Raw genomic sequence first — 27594 nt, forward strand, 5'->3', positions numbered from 1 at the left:
ATGTGTCGTGTTAAATTGATTGTAAATAATCAGAAAGCAAATCGGATATAAACAGGGTCTGTCTGTCCTGTGCTTTCTATGAGCTCCTTGACTCAGCCTTTCAGTCACCACAGAAGACGACTCCACTGAGCTCTGCACCTCTGATATGTAAGTGCCGTGCACAGGAAACGATACGCAAGCTTCTTCGTTAGAATGCGTCAAACCAGAGAGGCATGTCTTCCATAGCAAGCCTACAGGAATATGGCAATACGGTGTATGAATTTTACAGCATTTACTATGAAAGGTTATATTGAGTAAATGTGGGGGGGGGGGGGGGGGGGGGAGAGTGGTGGCCCAGTGGTTAGCAGAGTGCACTCACAAGTGTACCTGACAAGATAACTGAACAATTATGGGTTTACCTGTCACCAACTTACAGTGACCAGCATGGTGAAGTACAGTGAAATAAACCCCCATGGCCAATATGGAGTGGGGGAGGTCTTCATCCAGCAATGAATTGACAAAAGGCTGTAATGTTTTACATGAAATAATACCGTTCATGTCGTCCACTATTAGGGTATGTAGCAAACTACACCTGGCAGTGAACCACTGGTATGCAAAACCATTGATACCATTGCATGGTATGCGAACCATTTCAATATTTGCATCCGTTACAGAATGTTTTGTCATCGCATAATCTTAAGGTAACTTAAACCAATGTTATATGATGTAAACCGGTGTTGTACAATTACAATTGTCAGTTGTTAATTACTGTAAAATATAACGTTATAACGTTTCATTTGAATTTTGCTCAAGAATCTGTAATTAATCTTGATTTTAAGCTTTCGTGACTGCAGGGATCCATGCTCTTTGCTTCTTTCGGTAAAGTCACGTAGATAGAAAAATAATAGAAATGGACTATAATTAGGAATACATTTTTTTATTGAAATTCAGGAATATATGCATACCTACAGTAAATATAAATTGAATGTTTCCCAATATTCAATGGTTATATTCTAATCTAAATGTTGTACAAAGCATACACTGACTGCATTGCCAGCATACGTATATAAACAAGCAAAATGAAAAATGTATCCAGCCTCGTAAGTAACTACTCAATTAACTCTTACAATTGATTCTAAAAATTAAACGTTCAGCAACTGTGATTTAGGAACTTGTCATAAGCCCACCAGCTTTTTGCATTACTCAAAATTATCTTGCTTGTCATTGCCAATAATTTGTTCGACACAACAAAAGGGTCTATGAATGAGCCTTTAATAAAATATTTTAAAAAAATTGGCACAAGCCGATTACAATACACGTGTAGTATTTTGTAAAATCACTCAGACTGACACGTTGTAACAGGTCACCTGCTTACACTTTATTCACCTATTCTTGCACCAGTTGTAGGCGCACCTATAACTATCTGCACGGTCACGTATACTCAACTTCTCCCCCCGTTCCTATCTATTCTGTACCTCACATAGCCTGCACTCAGCAGCTCTGCGACTCCGCACACAGAATTTTCTCTGCCCTCGCCTACGCTCCCTCAGACCCATTCACTCGTCTGTCCCGGGCGGAGGGATCAACCATTACCCGCCCGGCGACTCGTGAGGGTTGAGGTCCGTTGACGGCTTGAGTGGCAACGGCGAGATGTCTTCACTTTTGTCCCCAACAACAACTCTCTAGCTCCGCTCACACAAACACACACGTCCTTTTATCCTCCGGCCAATTAACCGAGAGCTCTCGTGTGTCTCTTTAAGGCTAGCCAGGCTGGCGCCTGTCAGCCCATTAATCAACCCTTATCTCCCGTCTCCCTGGCAACACCTCCGGTACTCTATACTATTAGTTTTTTTCGGTAAAGTCACGTAGGTAAAAAAATAAAAATGAAAACTACTAATTAAATCACAAAATAAAAAATAAAAAGAACTAAATAGTTCTTTTCATTTTTTATTAGTTGTTTTTATTTTTTATTTTGTGATTTAATTCGTAGTTTTCATTTTTATTTTTTTACCTACGTGACTTTACCGAAAAAAAACAAAGAGTATAGAGTACCGGAGGTGTTGCCAGGGAGACGGGAGATAAGGGTTGATTAATGGGCTGACAGGCTCCAGCCTGGCTAGCCTTAAAGAGACACACGAGAGCTCTTGGTTAAATCACAAAATTAAAAATTAAAACAACTATTTAGTTGTTTTCATTTTTAAAAAATGAAAACAACTATTTAGTTGTTTTCATTTTTTATTTTGTGATTTAATTGAGTTTTTTTAACTTTTTTATTTTGTGATTTAATGTAGTTGTTTTCATTTTTATTTTTTTACCTACGTGACTTTACCGAAAAAAACAAATAGTATAGAGTACCGGAGGTGTTAAATCACAAAATTAAAACAACTATTTAGTTGTTTTTATTTTTTATTTTATGATTTAATTGAGTAGTTTTCATTTTTATTTTTTCACCTACGTGACTTTACCGAAAAAAACTAAGAGTATGGATCCTTGCAGTCACGTAAACTTCAAATCTAGAATTAACACCTCCGGTGTCAGCAGTGCACAACCGGTCGACCCGGTTTGCACCCGCTTCTCCCCTTAATTAGGTGGCGGCCTGTCCGTGCAAACCCCACGTAGCACACGCGCACCTGCTTGCCCTCAGTTGCCCTCGGTCATCTGTGCCCACCGCATATTTCACTCCTCTACACACGTGTTGCTTCTGTTGCGTCCTCTCCTAGAACTATCCTCCAAGAAGAATCATGAACACTTCGGGCACCCTGCTGTCGTACATGGTCATGATGCTGCTCGGCCTCACCTTGGCGTCACTGGTGCCACATGAGGCAGATGACGGTGACCTCAGGTGCGATGGAAAATCGTGTGCCGTGTGGAAACGCACTCAGAGCACCGGATGGGTGTAAGGATGCGAAGCTCACCTGCTGTGTAATGGGCAACCATGGCTTTAATATTCTGTAATGTTTGGTCAATGGTAAAATGCATGTGATTTATGTTTAGGTGATCAGACAGGGTAACAAAATGCTCATCTTATTTATATTGGGAAGACATTTATGGTGTTTTTGTTTTCACAATGCAGTGCAGAGATTACACTCGCCAAGCACCACTCACAGGGCTCCTTCACGAGTGACTACAGCAAATATCTGGATTCGAAGCAGGCCAAGGACTTTGTGACCTGGCTCAAGAACACAAAGCGCAGCGGGTAAGTGTGTGGTGACTTCAGCGATAGTACAACCTGCCTGCCTGCCTGCCTTCTTCTTCTCTTGGGTGGGAAAGGTCGCACATTCCCGCCCGAATTGTGGACAATAAACACGTGTGTTGCGTTAAGGGCGGTCAAAACACTTAGAATGGGAAATGAATAACATGGGCTTATATGTGCCAGGCATGATGCTCAAAATGTATTGTTGTGTTTCTCAGATCTCTGTTGAAATAGAAATGTAATCTCAATGGAGTCTCACCTGGATTTACGTATACAACGAGCATCTTTGCCCGTCCTAGGACGGAAGCTGTAATATTTACGAACAAATTGAGCAGAGTATAATTGTAGCATGTGTAAATTGAATGGCAGTGAATATTGCACGAAAGTATGTCATCAAACACGTAACTGCATTTAACTGTAGCACTGTATTCATAGCAGTGAATCTGGCACAAAAAATAAGTCCTAAAACACCTCACTTCATGTCACTGTAGCACTCCACATAACTGACCTTCAATTTGTTCAAATTCACTGCTCTGATACTTTATTCTCTTCTGCTTTCGGTTGCTGTTTTAAATAAATTGGTAAGTCGATACAATATCTGGAAAATCACCGAGAAATGTCTCCATAAAGAAGGGGCAATTTGCGTTATAAAATGTCCTTTGCGCCCAAGCAAATTCAATAACTTTAGGTGCAGTGCTCTGACACTTACTTATGATGTGCTGTAGCTCGCCGGAGTAGCAAACAATTTTAATAAGAGGCAATGGTGGCAAAACAGCAGATAAATGTTCGCAAGCGTCAAGTTGACCTTGCTTTTGTTTGACGTGGCGAATAAATAAATGAAGGCAGAAAATGCAGTGGGATGTGGCTTGGAATTAATTGTCTGGTGAGCTCTAGATAAAGAGGGAACATTAGACGTAAAAAAATGTAATTTGTGTCAAAACAAATTTTCATTTCCGCTCCACGTTTCTCCTTGCGGAGTGACGATTATTAATTAGCTGAATGTAATGGCGGGGAATATTGGCACTGTATTAATGTGAGTTAATGTAGCACAAAGGGAAGGCATAAAACACCTCAGCGTTAGACTGCAGCACTGCAGTGATGGCAGTGATTGTTGCACGCAACAATGTGATAAAACAGCTGGCACAATGCCGCTGTGCCACTGAATTAGGGGCCGTCCATAAATGACGTCACGCACCTCGGTGGGGGGGGGGGGGTCAGACATTTGTGACGATGTGTGACGAGGGGGGGGGGGTTGAGAAATGTGATGTCACATCAAAATGCGCAACTTTAAATAAATATAGACAACACGTTCTACTTAATTAAATAGACTTTTAATAAATGGTTTCTCCTACAACATCAGAGTGCAGCGCCACATTAAATACGCACTACAATTACAATAGTTTAAAGCGATTCGAAGCATGTTTGATATTTTTTCGGGGTGGGGCAGAGCTTTGTGACGTCATATTTGGGGGGGGGGTCTGACTTTTTGTGACGTCGTGTGACGAAAGGGGGGGGGGATGTCAAAAATCGTCCAAAATCGCGTGACGTCATTTATGGACGGCCCCTTAAACGGACACTCAAAAGACTTTAGGTGCAGTGCTCTGAGACGTAGTCTCGGAGTTGCAAACAATTGTAATTGGAGTCAATGGCCGCAAAGCAGCTGAAAAATGTCGATTTTAGAATACATTTTTATTTCAGCATAATTTGGAAGCGTCACGTTGACCTCCCTTTTGTTAGACGTGGCCGAAAAAAGGAAATGAAGCCAGGAGTTGCTGCGCGATGTGACGTTGCATTAATGCAATGGTTAACTCTCTATAAAGATGGGTGAATTGGCGTTACAAAAGCAGCAACAGTAGTCTCCAACTTCCTCGGCTTTAGTCTTGAAATGCAGCGACACGTCAATATTTATGAGTGGAGGGAGGGCCGCACGTGGAGTGACGTGACACGCACACGGACGTGTTTGGCACGTTACATAAGCTTACTTTGTAATAGTGGCAAAGTGCAAGCAATTGCTTCCGCTCCACCTTTCTGCTTGTGGAGTGACGTAATGACACGTAGGGGGGGGGGGTCCCAATAAGTGATGTCAGCCTGTGCATGATTATTAATGAGGGGTGGGGGGTGTCCATTTTCAGGACGGCACCTGCTCATGAATATTAATGAGGGGGGCTGGTCGACGTGCATTAAGGACGTTCCTGGGTGATTGATTATAGGATGTACGGTATTAATAATGTCTAACTTGTGCTCAGTGTCAATGAATGTGTACAAATCTGATCACATCTACTGGATTACAATGTGCACCACCAACTCTTGCTTTAAAATAGAGGTGGAAAGTATATCTTATAATCCAGAGAATACATTTATAATTCACTCCCTTGTGTACCAACCAATTATAACACATTACTGCGGAGGGAGCTGGTAGGAACGTTGGGCTGCTCGGTCAATGGCCAGGGTCAACGGCGGCGTGGTGTATTCCACAAATATGCCCGACTGTGGGGGCGGGCACAAGCCGGCGTGAGTAGGTTAAACGTTGAGTTTTATAAGGGCACCACGGGGTGACCAGCCCCTCCCCACCCAGCCCCTCCACAACCTCCCCTCTCCACCTCAGCCCCACCCCTCCCATTTTTGGATGCACGACGGACGGACGGACACAATAATCCCCTGTGGGCTGGTGTAACCAGGAGGTTCCTACCAGTATTATTGGTTCTTTCGGTAAAGCCACATAGATAGAAAACAAAAAAATACATTGAAATTAAAATAATACAAATAAATAAAAAAATAAATTGAAAATAATTAAAGCAAAAAACCCACTACGTTTCGATTGCAACACAAGCGGCCTTCATCAAGCGGAGAGAAAAGAGGGGGCAAGCCTCCAAATGCAACTGCTGATAAGGGTTCAAAAGTGAGTGGGCAGTGGAAAGAGCTGCACAAGCCGTCCCTTGGTGTGGACCAATCAGTTTCAAGGACAATGCATATGTTATCCGTGTGTTTTTTGTTTGCATTTTGACTGCAACACGCTGTTACAATTTGGGCTCACAATCCAACAATTATTTTAACATTGCGGTGTATTTTAGCACCGAAATGCGCACCTCCGATTAGCACATTTGGCTACGGTTGGTGCGACATAAGTTCAACATACTACACCTCTCAGGGCTGTAGAGGTCACATGAATTGCGTTCATGAAAAAAAAACCCACATGCAATTTGATGCACTTATTGCGGGGGCAAGAATCAGCGTCACCCCTAAATCTTCACTCCCTCAATAATAAATATATATGCACACATCTCACACGCGTCCTAGACCACCCTTCCCACCGAGGTCGTCTGTCATGATGACCCGGTGCAGTTGTAAACATCAGCACGGGGGAGACGTCGGTAGTTGGGTACAGTGCATGTCACAACCACCCTCTGGCATGCCACGTTGGCCTTCATAAGCGCTCACGAGGAGCATTTACCAGAAGCCTGTTAAATATGTAAAGGTGATTGTCACTCACCATTCCGCAGGCCGGTAGTTCCCCTTATTGTCAATAGGGGGCAGAAGCGTTAACACGCCGAGGCGAATGTCCATGGGCCAGAAAGGGGCCAACGACAGATCCTATAGGATAATCTCTGTTGGTGTTTGTTCCATAGGGTGGATGTGCAGGACGGCGCGGGTTTGGAGAAGCGACACGCAGACGGCAGCTTCACCAATGACATGAACGTGATGCTGGACAGATTGTCAGCCAAGAAGTTCCTGGAGTGGCTCAAACAGCAGGAGCACAGTTAGCTCCTAGGTAATCGAATAAGCCACCCAACCCTGTGTAGGTTCCAAGAAAAAAAGTTTAATTATGCTGTTGAAACGGTATTCATTGCTTGCTTCCCTATGTTTGGAATTTCATAACAGAATAACTTTGTTTTCAATACTTTTATTCCATTTTCAATGTTTTTAAATTAACGGGTAATGCAAGCCAATGGATTTCTTGAATAAGGCACACGATTTGTTTTGGTGATAAAAAAATATTCAGTTTGATACAATCTACGTGTATTGCAAAAACTATTTTACGTTAGAATAAAACACTGGTGACAGCATTTGTGCATGGTGTTGTACATTTATTAAACTGTACAGTGTGATTGAGATGCTGATATGCTATGCATTCAAAAATACAAGCATACAAAGTGCAAGAAACTAAACGGGAAACGTTTATTTCGCAAAACATATATAACACAACTTACAAAGGTGCCACAGGCTGGCATGACCAAATGTTTACAAATTCTTGACAGCATTCACAAATTCAACTTTTGTTCATTCACCCGAATGGAGCATGTGGGGTGGTCTTCTTTGTGAGCACCTCTTGCTTAAAGAACTCGGTAGGATCTCCGACAAACTCCAGCGGGAAGGTTTCACATGGGATGCTCGACAACTGATCATCGTCCTCGCGTAAAGTCCAAAGCTTCTCCAACTCCAAGCGCTCGCGCACATCCTCCAACATGAAGTGAACGACAATGTTACCTGTTTTAAACACACACAGATCACTATGAGCCACAGCTGAATTCAAGTGCACACATACATTTTTGTACACACCAATATTAGAAAGGCATTTGATAACATTGATAAGATTTATGGAATAAAACTTGTTTAGTTGGTGACTGCAATATATTTACAACGTACCAAAGTCTATACACATCCAGTCGTCAGTGTCGTGGCCTTCTATGCGTACATGTTCATACTTTGTCATTTTCAGATATTTGTACTGTTGGAAGGACAAAAAACATTCCAAATACATTAAACATGCTAAATGTATATTTGGCTCTTTATTTACCTAAGCTATTAGGAATTGTAAAACATGCTGTAATGGTATTAACAGGCACATGCAAAAAAAATATTTTACCATTTACCACAGGGTTTAGCAAATACCAGTTTTTGAAATCCAACGCAGTTCGCCCTTCCACATTTGCCAATTCTCTCCGATTAAACTAAATGTAAATCACACTACATGCCTAATAATGTATAAACGTGTACGCCACGTGAATTTATTTTAAGTTTAACCAGTTATTTGTGAAAGTAGGATACGTACACAAGATCTCTCTTACTTTCGATCAATGCTGTCTGCATCACATGGAATGAGTTTAAGAATCATCAGACATGAACAGCATGCCGATGATCTCAGTAAATGTGGATAGACAGTAGTGGGTCTCCAGGATTGGCGTTTTGGAAAGCCCTGCTTTTCCAAGCTATTGCAAACATCTTCAGTAAAGGCCTTACACACAGTTTTGGAAATTAACACTTGCAAATGCTGTCAAACCTTGGCAACCCCCACCGTTAAACTGAAGTCATTAAACATCAGCCTCACAAAAGCTGCTCCATCCCTCGGTGGCAGTGTGGTCGTCATAGCATTGGTTCAAGGGATAAAATGGGACCCCCTTTTCCAATTCCTTCCCTCTGTAACACAGGGCTCAGGCCATTTCTGCTCATTGGCCTCGATTCAGTTTCACTGCCTGCACGCTCGATTACTACGCCACTCCCACTGCTCCTACTGGGCATCTGTGAAAAGAGCTTCAGAGCTCATCGAATTTCTCCAGTCTATAAAGATTCTGATTCTGCTCGCTCACGCCACCGCACCAAGCTGTGCGTGTATTCGGCCATGGCGCGCAGGTGTCGCGTTGAGCTCCCGGTGACAACCACAAAGTAGTCCACGTAGTTGAGCTCTGGCGGAACATTAATGACACAGAGGTCACGTCCGTTCTCTTGATGCAGAGCAGCGACCAGAACGTCCAGAGACATCCCCACGATGTCCCCCGCCACATGCGCTCTGGGATCCAGCATGGCCTCCATCTCAGACAAGTGCTGCTGTTGTTGCTGCTGCTCATCCATGTCCTCGCCAGACTCTGTCGCTGCAAATTATGGCACACACACACAAACGCAACTATCAAACAAGCCAAGCGTTTGCGAATCATGAAAACCATTGCATCAAAACTGTACATTGCTGGATGGGTCGTGGGGGTTATTTTAACCATAGGTCCCCATGCTGATTAGTGCGGGTTGGTGAAATAGGGGTGGGTACACGTGGGAGCATAGAATAAAAAAACATAATTTGTTTCTTTAACTACCCTCTGCTGACCACCACATATCACAACCTTGCATCAGTCTACAACAACCTCTCCGTGCAAGGTTATAAATCGTTCTTAGGCTTTCACCATGCTCCTGCTGTTATTAAATTTATTTACCCGAGAAAGCCTCAGTCTCATGACGCTTTTCAGGAGGGTCCTGCCACGTTTTCGTCGCAGTAGGGGGGCGATGCTATTTAGAATGAAATTGAGTAAGTTGTGCAACTACCGATTTTTGTTGAAATGTTCAACCGCTTTATTTGCACGTCTCCCCATCCCAGGTGTCTCGTCAATGGGCACCTGAAGCGCAGTCTTGCTCGTTCAGCAGGATGAAGAATGGTTGCGCTCCGCTACAATGAACGCTCACTTAAGCACCGCTCCAGCCGAATCACATCATCGACCAATCGCAGGTTCCACGCACAACACGCTTTCTGGGAATCGCTCAGTCCAGTAGTGTAAGGCCCCCTAATGCAAAAAAATATGACAGCAAACGACCGCTTTCCTGTATAGAGCGAATCAGAACTACTACCACCGGAAGGTGAAGAGTGGTGGTGCATTGATTCTTGCCCTCCGATGTGACCTTGGTCAACGGAGTTCGATTCCCGGCCATAGCGAACGTCAGTAGCGATTGCTGATCCGCAAGGGTCCCTGGACTAACTCTCCTTCACCAACCCGGCAATGACCGACGCGAAGTGTGGTCAAACAACCCCACGACCAGCAAGGCGCCGAGGCGACCCTTATCCACAGCAGTGGATTGACAAATGGCTGATTTCATCATGGGACCTCCTTTGCCAGTACCAAAATATGAGAATCGGTTTTCCACTTTTTTTCTGGCAACAGTGTTAAGATGTTAAAACACCAAACTGAAACCTTTTACAGGGAATCGTGTCTGCATTAACCACAATACTTGTGGTCAGAATGCAAACAAAAACATACTCTGATAATATATGCATTGTCTTTGAAACTGATTGGTCCACACCAGAGAGAGCTTTCAAAGACAATGCATATATTATCAGAGTATGTTTTTTTGTTTGCATTCTGAACACAAGCATTGTGGTTAATGTAGACATGACCCCTTGTAAAAGGTTTCAGTTTGGCGTTTTAACATCTTAACAAAGCTGTTTTGTTGCCAGAAAAAAGGGGAAAACCTCTTCTCACGCCTGAGAACTTGTTCGGTTTAAAATGCAATTCTCATTATCATCAGCCACGAATGCCGCCCCAACGCAGTGGCCCATTCATTACTTCAGACCGGTCACCGCTTGGCCACTCTCACCGGTCGGATCCCAAATCTTCTTCCTCCTCCTCCTGCCGCTCGTCGCATCATCATCATCATCCTCCTCTCCATCCTCGTCGTCACCACGGGCTCCGCTAGAAAACGCACGCGAAGGGCCGCTCGGTGTGCTCGTAGAAGCCCCCCGAGGGGGTACAACTGAGGAAGGACTGCGCAAAAACGGATTTGGGCTGACCCCGGAGACGAACGCAGCGACCGCAGAACCCCGAGAGGGGACTGCGGAGCGGTGCATGGCGGGGATTGTGGAGATCTTCGTGGGGGTCAAAGTTGCCAGCGAGGCCAGGCGGGGAAGAGCGGGTGGAGGACGAGAGGCCCCCGTAGAGACCGTGGAGGCGGCGAGGCGGGGAAGAGCGGCGACCAGGGAGACCCCGCGCCTAGAGACCGCCGCCGCCGCCATTGAGACGCACGTGGTGGTGGTGGGGGTCGTGGTGGGGGGGGGGGTCGCACGTGGTGGCGGGGGGAGGTCGTGATTGGTTCACCAAATGTAACCCCGCCCCCACCGCCGCCGCGTTCCGCGCACCGATTGGCTCCCTCGCGCTCAACTGAACGACGGCCGCTCGTGATTGGCCGGCAGCTCGGCGTGAGCGGAAGTGGCGTTTGGGGGCTTCGATTCGGGAGGGCATCGCACGCCGATTCCAGATGAATTCGATCGCGGAATGGACTTTTGTGGGTCACGCAGTTTTATTTCATATTCTTAGGTTTTTTCGGTAAAGTCACGTAGGTAAAACATTAAATTAATAAAAGTAAAATGTATTTTTTATTTTGCTTTTATTAATTTTAGGTAAAACATTAAAATTAATAAAAGTAAAATGTATTTTATTTTACTTTTATTAATTTTTATGTTTTACCTACGTGACTTTACCGAAAAAACCTAAGAATATGAATCCTCGCAGTCACGAAAGCTTCAAATCTAGTTTTATTTCAGTTTAATTTCATTGATTTGGTAATAGCCCCGTGAGCCATTCGGCTCTTGGATCGGGTGCAACCGCAACAAACGAAAAACGTGAGAAATAAAGCATCTTAAAGTGACTGCGCAAACAGAAAAATCCCAGGAAAAAACTGCAAAGTCTTGCAGAAAAAACGCATTAAAAGATGTATTTTCAAGATAAAAACGAATGTATCTCTACCAAGAGCGAATGAAAAGGGGACAAAGTGCACTCGTCCAGAATTGTGCAAACTGCTGTCGTGCGGGTCACCCCGTGCCCCTTATAATTCACAACGTTCACCCGACAAAGTCACCGTCACAAAAGGGAGAAACACAAACAAATAGACATTTAATAAAACATTGACGATGCATCCCCGTCGTGGGATTGTATTGTCACCAACTCCTTGGTTATAAACGCGATTCAAAAATATAAACATTGAGTCTCATGGCTCGTTCCGATCGGTTGTTCGAACGTAATATTTATTTGCTTAACGTTTGAAGAAACAACAACTCGGAAAGTAAAAGAATAATCCCACATTCATTATTATATCGAAGTACCTGTACCGGATTGTCATTGACACCGACTATGGAAACGATTTCTTTGTATCGATTCTACGACTGCTTCTCGAGTTGCTGCCCTTCGTGGTTGTGGCCGGGCTCGGTCAAAATCCAAAGTGAGTAGGATCCCAAATATAAACAACAACAACCACAACAACAACAACCACCATCACCACAACCACCACAACCACACCGTCTACCGTCGCGTCCCTCGCCAGCTTCGTTCATGTCCACGAGTGGACGCAGGGAGAACACCGCGGAGACAGGAGGAGGGAGGAAGCACGCACTCAGGGGTTGTGGGGTGAGTGGTGGCGATGGTGGTTATGGTGATGGGGGTGTGGTGATGGTAGTGTGGTGATGATGGTGTTGGTAGTGTGGTGGTGTTGGTGGATTGGTGATGGCGATGATGGGGGTGTGGTGATGGTGGTGTTGGTAGTGTGGTGGTGTTGGTGTTGTGGTGATGATGGTGTTGGTAGCGTGGTGGTGTTGGTAGTGTGGTGATGATGGGGGTGTGGTGATGGTGGTGTTGGTAGTGTGGTGATGATGGGGGTGTGGTGATGGTGGTGTTGGTAGTGTGGTGATGATGGGGGTGTGGTGATGGTGGTGTTGGTAGTGTGGTGATGATGGGGGTGTGGTGATGGTGGTGTTGGTAGTGTGGTGGTGTTGGTGGTGTGGTGATGATGGGGGTGTGGTGATGGTGGTGTTGGTAGTGTGGTGATGATGGGGGTGTGGTGATGGTGGTGTTGGTAGTGTGGTGGTGTTGGTGGGGTGGTGATGGTGGTGTGGTGATGGTGGTGTGATGGGGGTGTGGGGATGGTGGTGTGGTGATGGTGGTGTGATGGGGGTGTGGTGATGGTGGTGTGATGGGGGTGTGGTGATGGTGGTGTGGTGATGGTGTGGTGATGGGGGTGTGGTGAGGGTGGTGTGATGGGGGTGTGGTGATGGTGGTGTGGTGATGGTGGTGTGATGGGGGTGTGGTGATGGTGGTGTGGTGATGGTGGTGTGGTGATGGTGTGGTGATGGGGGTGTGGTGATGGTGGTGTGATGGGGGTGTGGTGATGGTGGTGTGGTGATGGTGGTGTGATGGGGGTGTGGTGATGGTGGTGTGGTGATGGTGGTGTGGTGATGGTGGTGTGATGGGGGTGTGGTGATGGTGGTGTGGTGATGGGGGTGTGGTGATGGTGGTGTGATGGGGGTTTGGTGATGGTGGTTATGGTGATGGGGGTGTGGTGATGGTGGCGTTGGTAATATGGTGATGGTGGTGTTGGTAGTGTGGTGATGATGGGGGTGTGGTGATGATGGTGTTGGTAGTGTAGTGGTGTTGGTGGTGTGGTGATGATGGGGGTGTGGTGATGGTGGTGTTGCTAGTGTGGTGGTGTTGGTAGTGTGGTGATGGTGATGATGGGGGTGTGGTGATGATGGTGTTGGTAGTGTGGTGATGATGGGGGTGTGCTGATGGTGGTGTTGCTAGTGTGGTGGTGTTGGTAGTGTGGTGGTGTTGGTACTGTGGTGATGGTGATGATGGGGGGGTGGTGATGGTGGTGTTGGTAGTGTGGTGGTGTTGGTAGTGTGGTGATGGTGATGATGGGGGTTGGTGATGGTGGTGTTGGTAGTGTGGTGATGGTGATGATGGGGGGGTGGTGATGGTGGTATTGGTAGTGTGGTGATGGGGGTGTGGTGATGGTGGTGTTGGTAGTGTGGTTATGGCGGTGTTGGTAGTGTGGTGATGGTGATGGTAGTGTGGTGTTGGTGGTGATGGTGGTATGGTGAAGGTGGTGTTGGTAACGTGGTGATGGCCACCTTACCCCCTAGTGTGCCGTGCCGGCCTTCATAGGTGCTCTCTAACAGCACTTGCTCCTACAGTCTGCCAAGGCTATACGGGGGATCTTTGTATTTGCTAATGGTGGCCAGGCGTTGGTTTTGGTGGTGGAGCTGAGTGGTCAGTGGTGGTGATTGGTATTGCTAGTGATGGAGTGAGTGGTGATGTTATTGGTGATGTAAAGTAGTGGTAATGTTAGCATTGTATGTGAGTGCTGATGGTAGTGGTGGAGCGAGTGGGAACGTAAGTGGTGATGTACTCGTATTAGTGATGATGATGATGGTGGTGATGATGTGAGTACTGGAGGTGAGTGTGATGGTGGTGTTCGTGGGTCTTCATAGGCGCTGCTACTCACTAACAGCACTTTCCCCAATAGTCAGGACTACACGGGGGATCATTGTAAGTGGTGGTGGTGGTGGTATTCGTGATGTTAAGACTGGCAATGCTAAAGTGTAACTTGCATATACTGTACTGTAACCAGACTGTGATGACTTCCTGTATTTAATATGTTGAGGACAGACATCCTTGGCAATCTGAGGATGTTAAGAAAGATCGAGATAATGTCATTTGTCTCCGTTTGAGCTCTTCGACGTTCATGTTCTTGCATCCTTTAAAAATAATGTGTTATGTATCTTCATGTCCCTCCTTGCAGGCTGAAATTAGACCTAAGACCAACGAGGAGAGAGTGATGACGTCTCTGGCTCATGCACAGGAGGGCATTGGATTGTGGCTTTGCAGGACCATGATGGATCGGCACAGGGGGAGGGCTTCATCCAGCAGTTTATAGATCACGGATGATGATTATTCCAGTTTGGTCTTGATTTAACATACATGTGGCATTCAGAATTTATGTGACGTCCGCACTCTGCCTCATATGCCTTTATGGCATTGGTGATGCATGGAAATCAGTGACGGGACGTGTATTTTACACCGAAGCCTTCAGTGCTATTCTCCCGCAATTAAACCGCCTTCGAATAACCTCACCATGACACTAGGGCCATAGGCTATTGTCATTCGACGTAACCACCCCATATTCACCGTGACAGTAACCTTTATCGAGTGGAATAAAGTGATTTAACACGAGGCTCAACACCAATGAGAGTTACAATCCACAAATTGCAGAGACATGAATACATGGTGACTGAAACCATCAAGGATGTACCGCTATTACGCAGGATGACAGGATGCTGCATCACAAATTGACATCACATTGCCCAAATAAATGTCATTACCAAAGAAACAAGAACAAACTCAAAATTAGTCACATTTAGTCGTACGACCACCAAGCAAGCAAAAATGCCGTAAAACACAAATAACACAATCAGGATTCAACAGGCTTCCCCACAAAAAAAATCGAAAGCACTACATTTAAAAATCTAAACGTCACAAAAGAAAGTTTAAATGTTAGATGATGCTACGTTGCGTGCTAGATAGTTTTACTTCAGTTAGCTAATTGGCCCTCCAATCAAGCCACACGATAATGCGTCGGCGCAAGGCCAGCTAGAAGGCTCCGGCATGTCAAAGAATACGCCCAACATGGCAAACTCGAAATCTTATTGATTAAAGAATATGACAACATCGTCCCCATTTGCTTCAACAGCAGAGAGGGGATTCACTCGACATTCTGAAGGCCTCGGTGTAGTTTTTCACCCGGAGAGGCGGAGACAGCATAGGTGGAAAATCTGATTGAATAAAAGCTCTAATGTATTAGCTGCACTGAAAGCAGCGCAACTGAGGGAGAGAGTAGCAATGAAATCACCTTAATAAACTGATGGGAACGAACTTTGTAAAATGCATATAGAATTAATGAAAATATATATGAAATAAAACTATTATTTTCTGATTCTGACAATCTCTAGGCCAGCAGAGAAGGCCTTACTGGCCCTGACGGCCCGCCTCTGATGGAAATCATTTGAAATTGCATGCTGATGGTGTGTGCTTTGTGCAGACATTGACCAGTGACAATGCATCGGAGAGGAGTTGGAGCTGGAGCCATTGCCAAGAAAAAGCTGGCCGAGGTGATGTGTTTAGGCTGCCCACTGCTCACAGCAAATGCATATTAAACATTAAAAGTTTCCTTTTAAGTGTAGAGTTTATCACATTGAAGTGCTAACGTGAGGTTAAATAAGTAATATTAAAAAAACTACTTTATTTTTAAACGCGCTTTTATGAAATGTACTAGTAATAGCAGAACTCCACGACTCCAGGAAGTGGCCCCGAAGCTTGCCATAATGACAGGGACCGTGGTAATTTACATTAGTTGAGCGTGGACAATTAGACCCACGCCGAAACATAACATGTAAAAAATAATGTTTAAAAATAGATATTTTTATGATAGAATATAGTATTGTCATCAGTATGACAGTCGATACCACATTGGGAAGTGGGTTAAAATTGAGTTACAATATTTGAGGATACAATGACAAGAACAGTAAGTTAAAATAATGCGTGTAAAATAGTTGACATATCACCGCATTATGCTTAGTGCATGTTAATTGGTAGATGTCACAACATGTTTTGTGTAATATATTTATCATGGTAAGTGCAATTACGACAAGTCACTCATTTCTTGTGATATGTAAGGTGAATGTATAAAAATTCAATAAAAGCATCAATTTATGTTCTCTACAGGCAAGATATAAGGAAAGGGGGAATGTCATGGCCGAAGATCAGCTCTCACAGGTTTCATCTTTCATTTCATATTCCAATATTAACTATTACTTTATTATAAATGTCTACACATATAACAAATATTATGTTTCATTGTAATAAAGTAAAGTAAAATATACTGTCACATATCCCCACTGACCAATTAACTTTCCACTTAACTTTGCACACCCAATGTAGTAATTGTATGTGGTTTAACTTAGTTCCCCTAATTGTTCACACATCCAACTTTTCAAACATATGGCTACACCTCAGTCCCTAACAAGTTGGGTATGTGATGTTGTACTGTCCACCAAAAAATAATGTGCAACTGTGTAAATAAGGTTGTTGTCATGTAAATGTGTAAAAAATGTGATTCATCTTACCATTGCAAATGTGTGGCTTTCCCATCAGATGTCCAAGCAGCTGGAGACTTTTAGGACCAACCTGGAGGAGTTTGCCAGCAAACATAAGCAGGAGATCCGCCGCAACCCACAATTCAGAGTGCAGTTCCAGGACATGTGTGCCACCATTGGCGTTGATCCTCTTGCATGTTCGTACCCACAGTCATACCATCACATGCTCTTGGATTTTGTATGGCCAATGAAGAACATCTATTTATTTTTATAAGGAGAAATCCATTGTTTCCTCCACATATGAATAATATTACCCAGCCACATTTATTTAAGCAAGAAAACATTAAACCGGTTTGATCTTCTAGGTTTCATAATCATCGTAGTGCTTATTAAACACACTAGCCTTTTGCCCGTCCAAGGACGGGTGTATTTCTGTAAATCTGAAACTTGCAAGCGAAAAGCAGACCGCGACGTGATATCCATTGCATCAATGCGTGTGCAATTTGTAAGGGCGCGGTGACACAGACTTATTTAATTTGAAGGTTATAATCCCTTGTTCATCATGACGTCCTTTTTACTTCTATGTCTCAATAACGTTACGGAGATCGCTTGACGTGAGGGTTCTGCCTTTGTAGTGAGGGTTGTAAGTTGACGCTGAGGAGGGGAGTGATGTCAGCCACTAATTAATATTAATGGCGGGGGTGTCCATTTGGAAGACTCACCTCTTCATAATTATTAATGTGGGGGGCTGTTCGATGTGGAGTAACGTCACCTGCTTATGATTATATAATTATTGAGGGGGGGGGTGCTACATGTGGAGTGACGGCACCCGCTCATGATTATTAATGAGGCGGGGGGTCCATGTGGAGGACGTCACCTGCTCATGAGTATTAATGACGGGGGCTGGCCGACGTGGAGTGATGTCGCTCGCGGGACACGGACATTCTTGGCTCATTATAGTAGTAAATACTGTGGGGTTACCAGATAGTATTGGCTTGAGCACTTTAAATTGTGGCCTTGTTCAACGAAAAAAAATCAATATTGTGTACAAAATAATGCTTTCTTGTGGAACATTATGGGTAAAAACATAAAGAGATTACTTCCCTGTGCCACATGTTAACTTTGTAATTCACTGTGGACTTAATGTGCTCATGTGTTTCCATGCATCATAACATGAGTGGCCACATTTCCGCATGCACGAATAACAAATGTGCCTTATCATCTGCAGCTGGGAAGGGGTTCTGGTCGGAGATGCTCGGAGTGGGAGATTTTTACTATGAGCTGGGTGTGCAGATCGTGGAGGTCTGCCTTGCCCTTCGTCACCGAAATGGAGGTGAGTTTTCCCAGTTAAATATTGGGAAGCATTTACGACTAGCACTTTAACAACAGGGGTCCACCGAATATTAGCTTCATATTCTTAGGTTTTTTTCAGTAAAGTCACGTAGGTAAAACATCAAAATTAATAAAAATAAAATAAAGATCACGACGTTACGAAGGCAACACAAGTCTCCGTCATCATCGATACGTGCCATTCATTGGCTGCCACATTCTGATGAGCTCTCCCCCCCCCTCTCCTCCCCCCTCAACTCGCTTTTAAGGGATTACATCTTGAATCATTGCCTCACTTGATGCAGCTAATCTGGCTGTGACGGTCCCACCTGATGACGGAGACTTGTGTTGCCTCCGAAACGTCGTGATCTTTATTTTATTTTATTTTTATTAATTTTGATGTTTTACCTACGTGACTTTACCGAAAAAACCTAAGAATATGAATCCTTGCAGTCACGAAAGCTTCAAATCTAGAAATATTAGCTTCATATTCAGCTCTGCACAAAATCCTGCCATTTTTCTTCCCGAAGAGTTAACACTGCAACTTTAGAAAACATAGAAAAAATAATTTAGCCCTTATGTTAATTGTCACACATTTGAATGAACCAATTTAAATTTACCGTATTTTCCCGCATATAGCCCGTATACGAATATAACCCGCAGACGCATATACCCCACAAAATAGCGTTTTGTGTAAAACAAATTTCAGATAGCCCGCACCTCCATATACCCCGCATGCATTCATATCTTTAACATCGTTACCGCAGCTTAATTCCATCATATTAATACAAAGTTTACATTTGTAATACATTCCACTATCAATTGTTAACATTAAAATCATAACGTGCACAAAGAAAACGAACTAACCGGAAACGAGTGAACTTAAAACAGTAAATAAATAACAAAAGTAAATATCCAATAAATAAGTAACACATAACTGGTAGATAAGTAAGCAAACTTTTAGGCTTACCAGCATTTCACCTCATCATATTACAGCTACTGGACTGGTAGTTACCCCTGTACAGTTTTAGCACTGGTAGATTGCGCACTGCGCAGACAATAGCGGCACTACGGTAACGCCATTGCCTCCTGGCAACAAAGCCATTGGAAGTTTGAAACAAAGCTCATGGTCGCGACTGTATAGTGCTCAGCTAATAGCAGCGGCCTAAGGGACTCAGCAATTATGATTCCGTGTCTGGTAGAGGCTTGTTAAGGCCCTCAGCTGAAGCTTTCGCACCCCCCTACAACCACTGAAAGTATTACGGTAAACAAAGTGCGCCCACTTCAAACATTGTCGTTTCATTCATTGTACAAACAATTCGAATAATTTAAAACATAAGTGCAATTTTAGTGTGAGTGGTTTATTCAGCAGTGCTTTAGTCAAAGGTAAGTGTTGCATAGTGTGGATAGTCTTACCATGAAAACATTAAACGAGTTATGACATGTCACACGTGTAAAATACTTTTGGGATTGCCCGCACCTCCATGTACCCCACACCTCCATATACCCCGCAGAGTCTTGTTTTGTTTGTAAAAAGTAGGAAACCCCGCGGGTTATATGCGGGAAAATACGGTACTGTGCAGTGCATTGGGTGTTGGGGTTGGTGCACGAACAATATCGGATGATTCTCCATGTTTATTTTCAAAAACTTTACAAATATCTCCTATCACTGCATTATCTGGATACTGTAATCTCTAGTCAACCTTACTCTGCCTCTGTTCAATTTTACCGGAACACTGCGTTATACTTTTAGGCGGTGATATAGCCCACTGGTAGTGCATTCACTGCATGTTGCAGAGGTTCTCAGTTCTATTTCAGCATTCGCCCTGATTAATACTGCAGGTATGTTAACCATACATTATGCATCATCTGCTTCACAATAAACGTTAAAGATCCCATGAAGTGATTACAAGAGTAAGCCATTGTGTGCTGGCATCATGGTCCACATTTGTTCCATTTGAAAAAATTGCTGAAAATTACTCCTTTTGAGTCTACATCGCAATCATGGCACCCTTCTGAAAAAACTTGTCAGGACCCCCCTCCTGTTAAGTGTAATGAGAGGCAGTGAGGCTCTGGGTAAACAAACGTAATCAACATAACATTTACGTTGGACAGCAGTGCTCTTACATAGCACTGCTGTTCAAGGTTCCATTACATGGAACACAAAATAATTGAACACCATTTTTAGAAAGCATAAATTGCATTTAAAAAAATCAATTTAAAAACACATTCATAATTCTTAAATTAATTTCCCCACCACCATTTTCCCATCGCCGTCACCACATAAGGAATGTGATAGTTGGTTTGAAAACCTGATTGGTTCGGATTTAGGTTATTAGCATTGTTTTGATGGAAACGCTGTTTAGAGAAAAGTTTTTCCAGTATTTGTTCAATATGATGGGTAAATGAGTTATGGATCTGGAGCTGTTCGAGTCATTGATGGCTAGTGATGGTTTAATTATAAGTGGTTAGTTTGATTCTTTAGATGTGCTTCGAATCTTTCCAGTGGAAAATGAAAGATTAATCAAGTGTGTGATTGCTGAGGTGATTATCGGAAGAGCCTGTAGTCTAAGAAAGGTTGGCCAGGGGTTAGTATTTGATGTACTGGGTTTATCATGTTTGACTGTGTTGTATATGTTGGTTATCAAAATTTGTTATGTTGTATGCGTGCGTGGGTGAAATTATTATGTTGTATATGTGGGTTATGAATATTCAGTGAAAATAATAATAATTAAATGAAATTTGGCCAAATGTGTAATTATCCGGAAATATGTTAATTTATGTAATTATGCACATTTTAATTATGCCAATTCGAGAGGTAATCGTATTAATTATGCGAGTGGGTGTAATTATGATAATGCAAGTCGTTATGATAACCAGACCCCGCCTCGGTGATGAGGGTGGGTTATCGATCGGAATAAGGCAATTAATCGTATGCAGTTATGCAGGTGTAGTGTACGTATGCAAGATTAACTTAGATTAACTCGGCATCGTTGTCTAGGTTCGTCTCATTCTCGCTTTAACATTCCCAGAGTGTGTATTCGTGGTTATATTTTAGGTCCCCGGTTCACCCCGTTATCGCTTTAACATTTACTGAGTATGTATTAGTGTGTTTATTAAGGTCACCAAGTTCAGATCTCAACGCAGAAGCAGATCTTATGCATAGATTTCAGGAAAGAATCACACAACCACTTCTGTATTGATCAATTTATTACTAATTCAACCTTAACTATGATATAGTATGCGAACTCTCAATCCCGGAACGTCAACACGGCATCAATACAGTATCATCAACGATTGTCTGATTTCACTTTGACAACGGCACATGGATCCCGCATAACGCGATGGTTGTTAGTGAGAGAGAGAGTCGTTAAAATATGCAAATACTATGCTAAGAAAACCTTAACGTTAATGAATGATTATACTCAATTTTGTTCACGCAGTACCGCACTCCTTATTGATCATACGCAACCCTTATCACGTTGTTAGCACCTTGGGTCACGGGACAGTTGAATATTCTGTAGAGGATGCGAGTACGTGCGGCGATTATGACTGAAAGATACTTGAAAGATTATACGGCGAAAAAAAAAAAACACAATCAAAAACAGTTATTATTCTTAAAGGCACCAATCTCAACAGATACATCGGCAGGTTATCTGACAACAGAACGGCTCGGAGTAAGGGCCTGCGACGGTGCTCCTTTTCCGAAGATCGTTATCTTATACCAAGTTTACTAATTGGGGACCAGATCACCTGATAAGGATCCGGTGGGCCACCACTCCCCACGTGAGCGTGGCTCGGCGGAAGGAGGTGCCAAAAATCAGTTCGTATTGATGGATCTGTTGGGAATTTATGCGATTAAGAGTACAGCCCACTAAATATTAAAGATAAAAATTACGAATACTTTTATAAACGACGGATGGCCATCACTCGGTCTCGTTGTGATGCCTTCCCAGCCACGGATGGCTTATGGGTTCGAGTGTGTTTGAGTGGTAAGAGTTGTCTTGAATAGTCAGTGTTCGGAGTCGATTCTTTATGTCAAACAGACGCCTGGTGGTCGTGTGGTGAGGGGGCGGTGCGCGTCATACGTATCAGTCGCTCCCCTGTCACCGTGGGGAACTGGTTCGGATGCCCGTTGATACGCTGTCGCAGTTCGGAACCCGGTCGGTAGGTGGCGCCCACAACTCGCTCGCAGCGTGCAGTGGTGGGGTCGTCGTGTGCACGGAGCCTCGTCGCCAAACCCGCGACCCTCACCACTCCGGCGGCAGCAGAGACCTCCGACTCGGCAGAGGTTGACCCACGCAGGCCGAGTTGAGCTGTCAAGCGGGTCTTGCCCGCCTGCAGAGGAGATGGGGAGCCGCTTGAGTCGAGCCCCGAGAGCCGGCTTTGGTAAGCCGATCGAACTCGGCTGAGTCCCAGACGAGCTGAAGATGAGTCGAGCCGACCCGCTGGTCGCAGCTCGCTCCTGAGTCGACCCTCCCGGTCGAGCTCGCTCCTGAGCCGACCCGCTGGTCGCACTCCCCACGTGAGCCGACCCGCTGGTCGCACTAATTTCCAATGCTCAGGATCCTTTCCTTTATGCCGAAAAATCCCCCTGGATCCCGCCCACAAGGCGGGGCTTCTTTCGATTTTTGCTGTGTCAGGATCTGTCCGTAGGCAGGTGTGTCCATGTGTGTGTCCGTACGTCCGTATGTCCTTGTGTGCATCACTCACGGTATCTTCCGTTGTCACCCTCCCTCCATAAAACCCACGAGCAAATAATCAGATGTTACAAATTGCCTCGAAGTCGTCTCTCTGTCTGGGTGCAATATTATCTCTTGTCTGGCCTTCTTCATGAACCCAAAACACAGACGTTACAAATCGTCTCATAGGCGTCTTTGTTCGTGTTGCACAACCTGGAGGGAGGGGCAACACTCTCTCCGACCCGGCGCACAAAGAAATGGTTAAGAAGTTTTAAGTTAACATTTGTCCCTTACTATTTCACAGTTATGATTCTGTATGTAACCTAAGGTCTGTCGTTTCCCATCGTGGTGCTTGACTCAAGTGGAGGTGTTTCCCCGAGCGTATACACACTCCTATCCCGCGCTGCGGGGATACAAAGACGGCCGGGATCTCCCTTTCTCTCCGACCCTGGGTTTAACATCGTTTTTTTTTATTATGTATTTATATTCGACCTGGTGGTGATTCATCCCGTTATCCTGGCTTTTCCATAAGTTTTACTTTTGTCTTTTCATGCATATGCTTAGTACTATTAATTTATTTCCGATATCTTAGGTTAAGGGGTAAGTTTCTTGATCCTAGGAATTCGTATTCCTTGGTGTCTGCATGGTTATATAAGCGGAATATAGTTTACGGTGAATAGCGTTAACATTGATGTTATGTACGATATTATGTATTGTGATGTCTTTAACTTAACTTGTTTGTCAGGGCTTTACTGACACGAAGTTGCATTCCATAGCCCCGCAGTCTTTGCCCCACCCTATCTCTGCTCGCCGTGGTTGTTGCTGTCCTAGCTGACGCCGTTAACTCAAGGCCTCATTAATTTCCGTCACTCCTTGTGTGTGAGGGCGGTTGAACCTTGGAGTCAGTTCTGGTTTTTGTCTGCCTGCTTCTTCTTGTGTCCCCTGACCCCGGGAGTTATTATTTCTACTTTTTATGGCCTGTCGAAGCCCGACTCGCTGTTGCTGGGCTGGTCGTTCCCGGCTTTTTGCTTACGTTTGCAGTTCGCCGTGCTCTTAATTTCCTTCCCTCTTCAACCTTATATCGACTATTCGCTCCTGTCTGGGTGCGATTCAATTTTAACTTAGGAAGGTTCTGATTGTCATATGCTTCGGGTCGAGTTGTATAGAAAGTATTAAAGTATGGAAATAACATTTCATATTGACTTAATGATGGTGATGGTTCAGTAGGCGTAACTTGTGACCTGGTTTAATTGGAGTGGGTGTGAATATCAAACTTTAGCCTACCCTGTTGTTAAATTCCGACTTTAACGTTACTTTAATAGCAATACAGAATAATTGAGCTTTTTGTCTTAACTAGGCGAACGCGAACTTCTGGTGACCCCCGCAGCCTTGTTGTTCAGCTGGGTCTGCCTCCTTGAGAGATATACACCACTCTTATTCTCGTCTCACTGTGGTCATCCAACCTTCTGCTCTGGGAGTGTTATTCTTAATTTCAGGTCAAAGGCCCCCTCACGTTCAGACGTGCAGGGTTGTTTAAATCAGCTCCCTCCCCTGTGCACACAGCCTTGAGCTGACCCACTTATTTTCGTTCCCTCAGCTGCAGGAGGACAAGGCGTACTTCTACCCCCCCCCCCCCCCCTGTGTGCACGTGTTCCAACTAGCTCGGAATCCCTAAACACACAATCAGTGATGATTCCTGGCTTTCTGTGGTTGTGATTTAGACAAAGGCGCCTCTGTTTCTTCCATTGCCTTTGAGTCGACACTGCCCTATTATTTGCCCATGTGCTGAGGTCATAGAATTCGTTTTGACTTCAGTAATATTAACATTCAGTATTGGATTAGCAAATGGCAATGGTTCATTGATGTAGCTCGCAGCCTGGTCTCCAATTTGAGCGAGCGCGAGGATCGATACTTTAGCCTACTCTGTTGTTGAATTTCGAATTTTGACGTTACTTTAAAACCATGCAGGATGGTTGGGCTTTTTGCCTTAACTATGTCTGGCTGACACTCCCACTGTCTCTGCCGCCTGCACGGGTGACATGTGCCCGTTCATCAGGCCTTATCTTCCCTTGAAGCAAGGTTGCAAATTCTGCCATCCTAGCCCTCCTCCAGTTCATCACTTAACAACACCTGGTGTTTTGCAGTTTGCTGCGCTTTGGTGTGTTTAAAAAAAAACAAGTAAAAAGATAATATATAAAAATCATCAAATATTATTAATCTCAATTTTGGAAGAAGGGTTAGTATACAACAACTGTCTACTGTTTAGTGTTATTGGAGTAAAATGTTGTTTTGCCAGTTTTGAGTTTGGTAGCGGATTGGTAATTTTTCTTCAGTTATAGTCTGTACTGCAACTTTCTTTGCTCTCCCATCGGATGTCCCATTCTGATCCTTCTTCGTTCATGCATAAGCTTTAATTTGACCAATGGCTCATTAAATATATATTACTGTTCTGTTTTGGCTCCAGCTCTGGCCAGTGTATCATTTAACTTATGAATAAAACATGAACAAAACTTAACTTAAAATGTAAATGGTTGTTTTCCTAGGGCTGATGATGCTGGAGGAGCTACACAATCATGTGCTGAAGAGCAGGGGCAAGTACGGCCAGGAGCTTAGTCAGTGAGTGCTCAAACCCCTCTCAATGACCTATGGCCCGACAGCCCACCCATCTAAAGACATGCATTTGCTGCTGTTAAAGAGTACTTGCTGTAACCCTCACATTTTACTGTTGCATTTTAAATACAAATTAGGCATCGCAAGCAAAAAATTTGCAAAAGTCAAGCATGTGTCTTTGCATAGAATAAAATTATATATTTTAATATAAAACTTTCAGTTTTGTATATCTCACCATCTTATTTCATTCCTGGTTAAGTAAATGAAACGAATTAAATATTGTATGAAAATCTGAATTTTACCCTTTCAGACTTTCTTGTTGTAGCTTTATTCTACTTCCCATGCCAATGTTTACAGAGATGACCTAATCCGAGCCATAAAGAAGCTCAAGGTGCTGGGCAATGGCTTCTGCATGATCCCCATGGGTGGAACCTACCTGGTGCAGTCTGTTCCTGCCGAGCTCAACATGGACCACACCACAGTGCTGCAAATCGCTGAGGTCAGCACACATGTCGCACACGAGTGCCCTGATTGTTTTTTTTTTTGCTCAAGTTAATGTCTGTTTTTGCTTTTACCCGAATAACAGAAAAATGGCTATGTGAGCGTTGAGGAAATAAAATCTTCTCTGAAGTGGGAAACGGAGCGTACAAACCACGTGTTGGTAAGTGCCTGCCTTTTGTTCATGCGAGTTTAATTTAAAAGGTAGCAGTGCTAATGCTGTTTCATTGTAATTTATAGACAAAAATATATATTGGCAAGGGTCACTTGCTTCAAGAACTGTTGGCTGAACGTTCACCATTGTCAGCATCTACACTGTCATTTTTTGGGTTTTTCCACAGCTCAAACATTGTGTTCTTGTGCTAACCGAACATCAATGTTGCACAGGCTCACTTGCTGAGGGAAGGACTGGCCTGGATAGACCAGCAGGCACTCGGGGGAGCGCAGTACTGGTTCCCTGCTCTCTTCACCGACCTGTACAGCCAGGACATCAGTCCCGACGAAGCCAGCTCGTAGCGCAGTTCATTCTTGCAAATGTGTCCTTTATGGAACTGTGAGTGAATAAAGGCAGCTGTTATCTCCAAATGGATATCATTTTGACACGAGCTTTGTATTTCACGGAGAACACTTTTTAATTTTACACTCCCAAGTTCATGGAGGATTGTTTTTGTCAGCTGTCTCCTTGACTGATGGATAAAGGCTGGGTCATAATTATGACCAATGTATGAGTACACATCTTGCTGTTAAGTTCCCTGCTATGGTCTGTTTTAAAGCTCTGATTATGTAATCCTGAAGATACAACACTCATTTGTTAACATTAAACTTGATCGTTCCTGTAGAATTATTTCACAGCAGTCAGGCTTTGTGTTGACGAGTGTCCAAATGTGGTTACCAAATAAGAGCTAAGTGCCAACAGTAGGGCTAAAGGATTACCCCGACAAGTTCATTGCTTAGTGTGGGGGGATTGTCTGTACCAGTTCGTAAAGGGTTTTGTACATTTTTGCATTGGACTGCTTTATTTACATTTCCACTAAACCTTAAATGTGAATTCCAAAATGCAACTGCACAGTAAACTTTTTTAAAGCCAATGTTTTTACCTCTGGTCCTGCCCATGCAGCTCCCACCCAACACGCATGCACCATAATATATTTCCATTATTGTGGATCCAGGAATAAGTGAAAATTAAGGTTTAGGAAACACGTGGCCCTGATGCTTCCATTGATAATACATTTTACTATCATTCAGAATCTGTGAAAGCTGCCACTTAAGGAGCATTTAAGCTTCTCTTTATTTTGATCCATAAGAGGTTCTTGGGTGCGATCGTGTAAATTCACAAGAGTACTTAAAATGATCACCCTAAATGTATCCACGTGTATTTCGGGGAAACAATTACATTCCTTCAAAACGTTGATCATTTTCCATTACTAAATAACAATACTGTAAAAAAACTATTCTTCCAAACTGCAAATCTTTTATAGTAACAGCCCATGACATTGATTTGTGAAAATGGCATGTTAACTGAGTGGAATTTGCACATGAAGCAGTTCTAAATGTTTTGCGATTAAAAAATTACACACAAGAAAAATAATCAGGAAGCCAGTCTCCATTTCTTAAACTTGCATTTAAGG

General features: G+C 43.7%; 3 protein-coding genes across 4 annotated transcripts; 2 read left to right on the top strand and 1 right to left on the bottom strand.

Moving 5' to 3' along the window:
- Positions 1-7228, top strand: LOC133345040 (glucagon-2-like). The gene is made up of 4 exons (XM_061555427.1): positions 1-147; positions 2700-2821; positions 3053-3175; positions 6799-7228. Exons 2-4 carry the CDS (start codon positions 2721-2723, stop codon positions 6932-6934), a joined length of 360 nt encoding a protein of 119 aa, XP_061411411.1. The 5' UTR covers positions 1-147; positions 2700-2720; the 3' UTR covers positions 6935-7228.
- Positions 7229-7326: 98 nt separating this feature from the next.
- Positions 7327-10967, bottom strand: MALSU1 (mitochondrial assembly of ribosomal large subunit 1). Its single transcript, XM_061555426.1, has 4 exons — positions 10526-10967; positions 8768-9039; positions 7817-7898; positions 7327-7657 (listed from the first exon to the last, which is right to left on the bottom strand). The coding sequence occupies exons 1-4, from the start codon at positions 10938-10940 to the stop codon at positions 7455-7457; spliced, it is 972 nt and encodes a 323-aa protein (XP_061411410.1). The 5' UTR covers positions 10941-10967; the 3' UTR covers positions 7327-7454.
- Positions 10968-12066: 1099 nt separating this feature from the next.
- Positions 12067-27554, top strand: SNF8 (SNF8 subunit of ESCRT-II). Of its 2 annotated transcripts, none has more exons than XM_061555433.1 (9): positions 12067-12327; positions 15794-15863; positions 16477-16527; positions 16906-17044; positions 18076-18180; positions 25402-25474; positions 25826-25967; positions 26055-26129; positions 26354-27554. In XM_061555433.1, exons 2-9 carry the CDS (start codon positions 15810-15812, stop codon positions 26480-26482), a joined length of 768 nt encoding a protein of 255 aa, XP_061411417.1. In that variant the 5' UTR covers positions 12067-12327; positions 15794-15809; the 3' UTR covers positions 26483-27554. The 2 variants fall into 2 exon arrangements, with proteins under 2 accessions (XP_061411417.1, XP_061411418.1); XM_061555434.1 differs by having other exon boundaries at positions 12071-12142.
- Positions 27555-27594: the final 40 nt, after the last annotated feature.

Source organism: Lethenteron reissneri, chromosome 21, assembly GCF_015708825.2.
Source record: "Lethenteron reissneri isolate LAM-NWPU_2019-01 chromosome 21, ASM1570882v1, whole genome shotgun sequence".
Lineage (NCBI taxonomy): Eukaryota > Metazoa > Chordata > Hyperoartia > Petromyzontiformes > Petromyzontidae > Lethenteron > Lethenteron reissneri.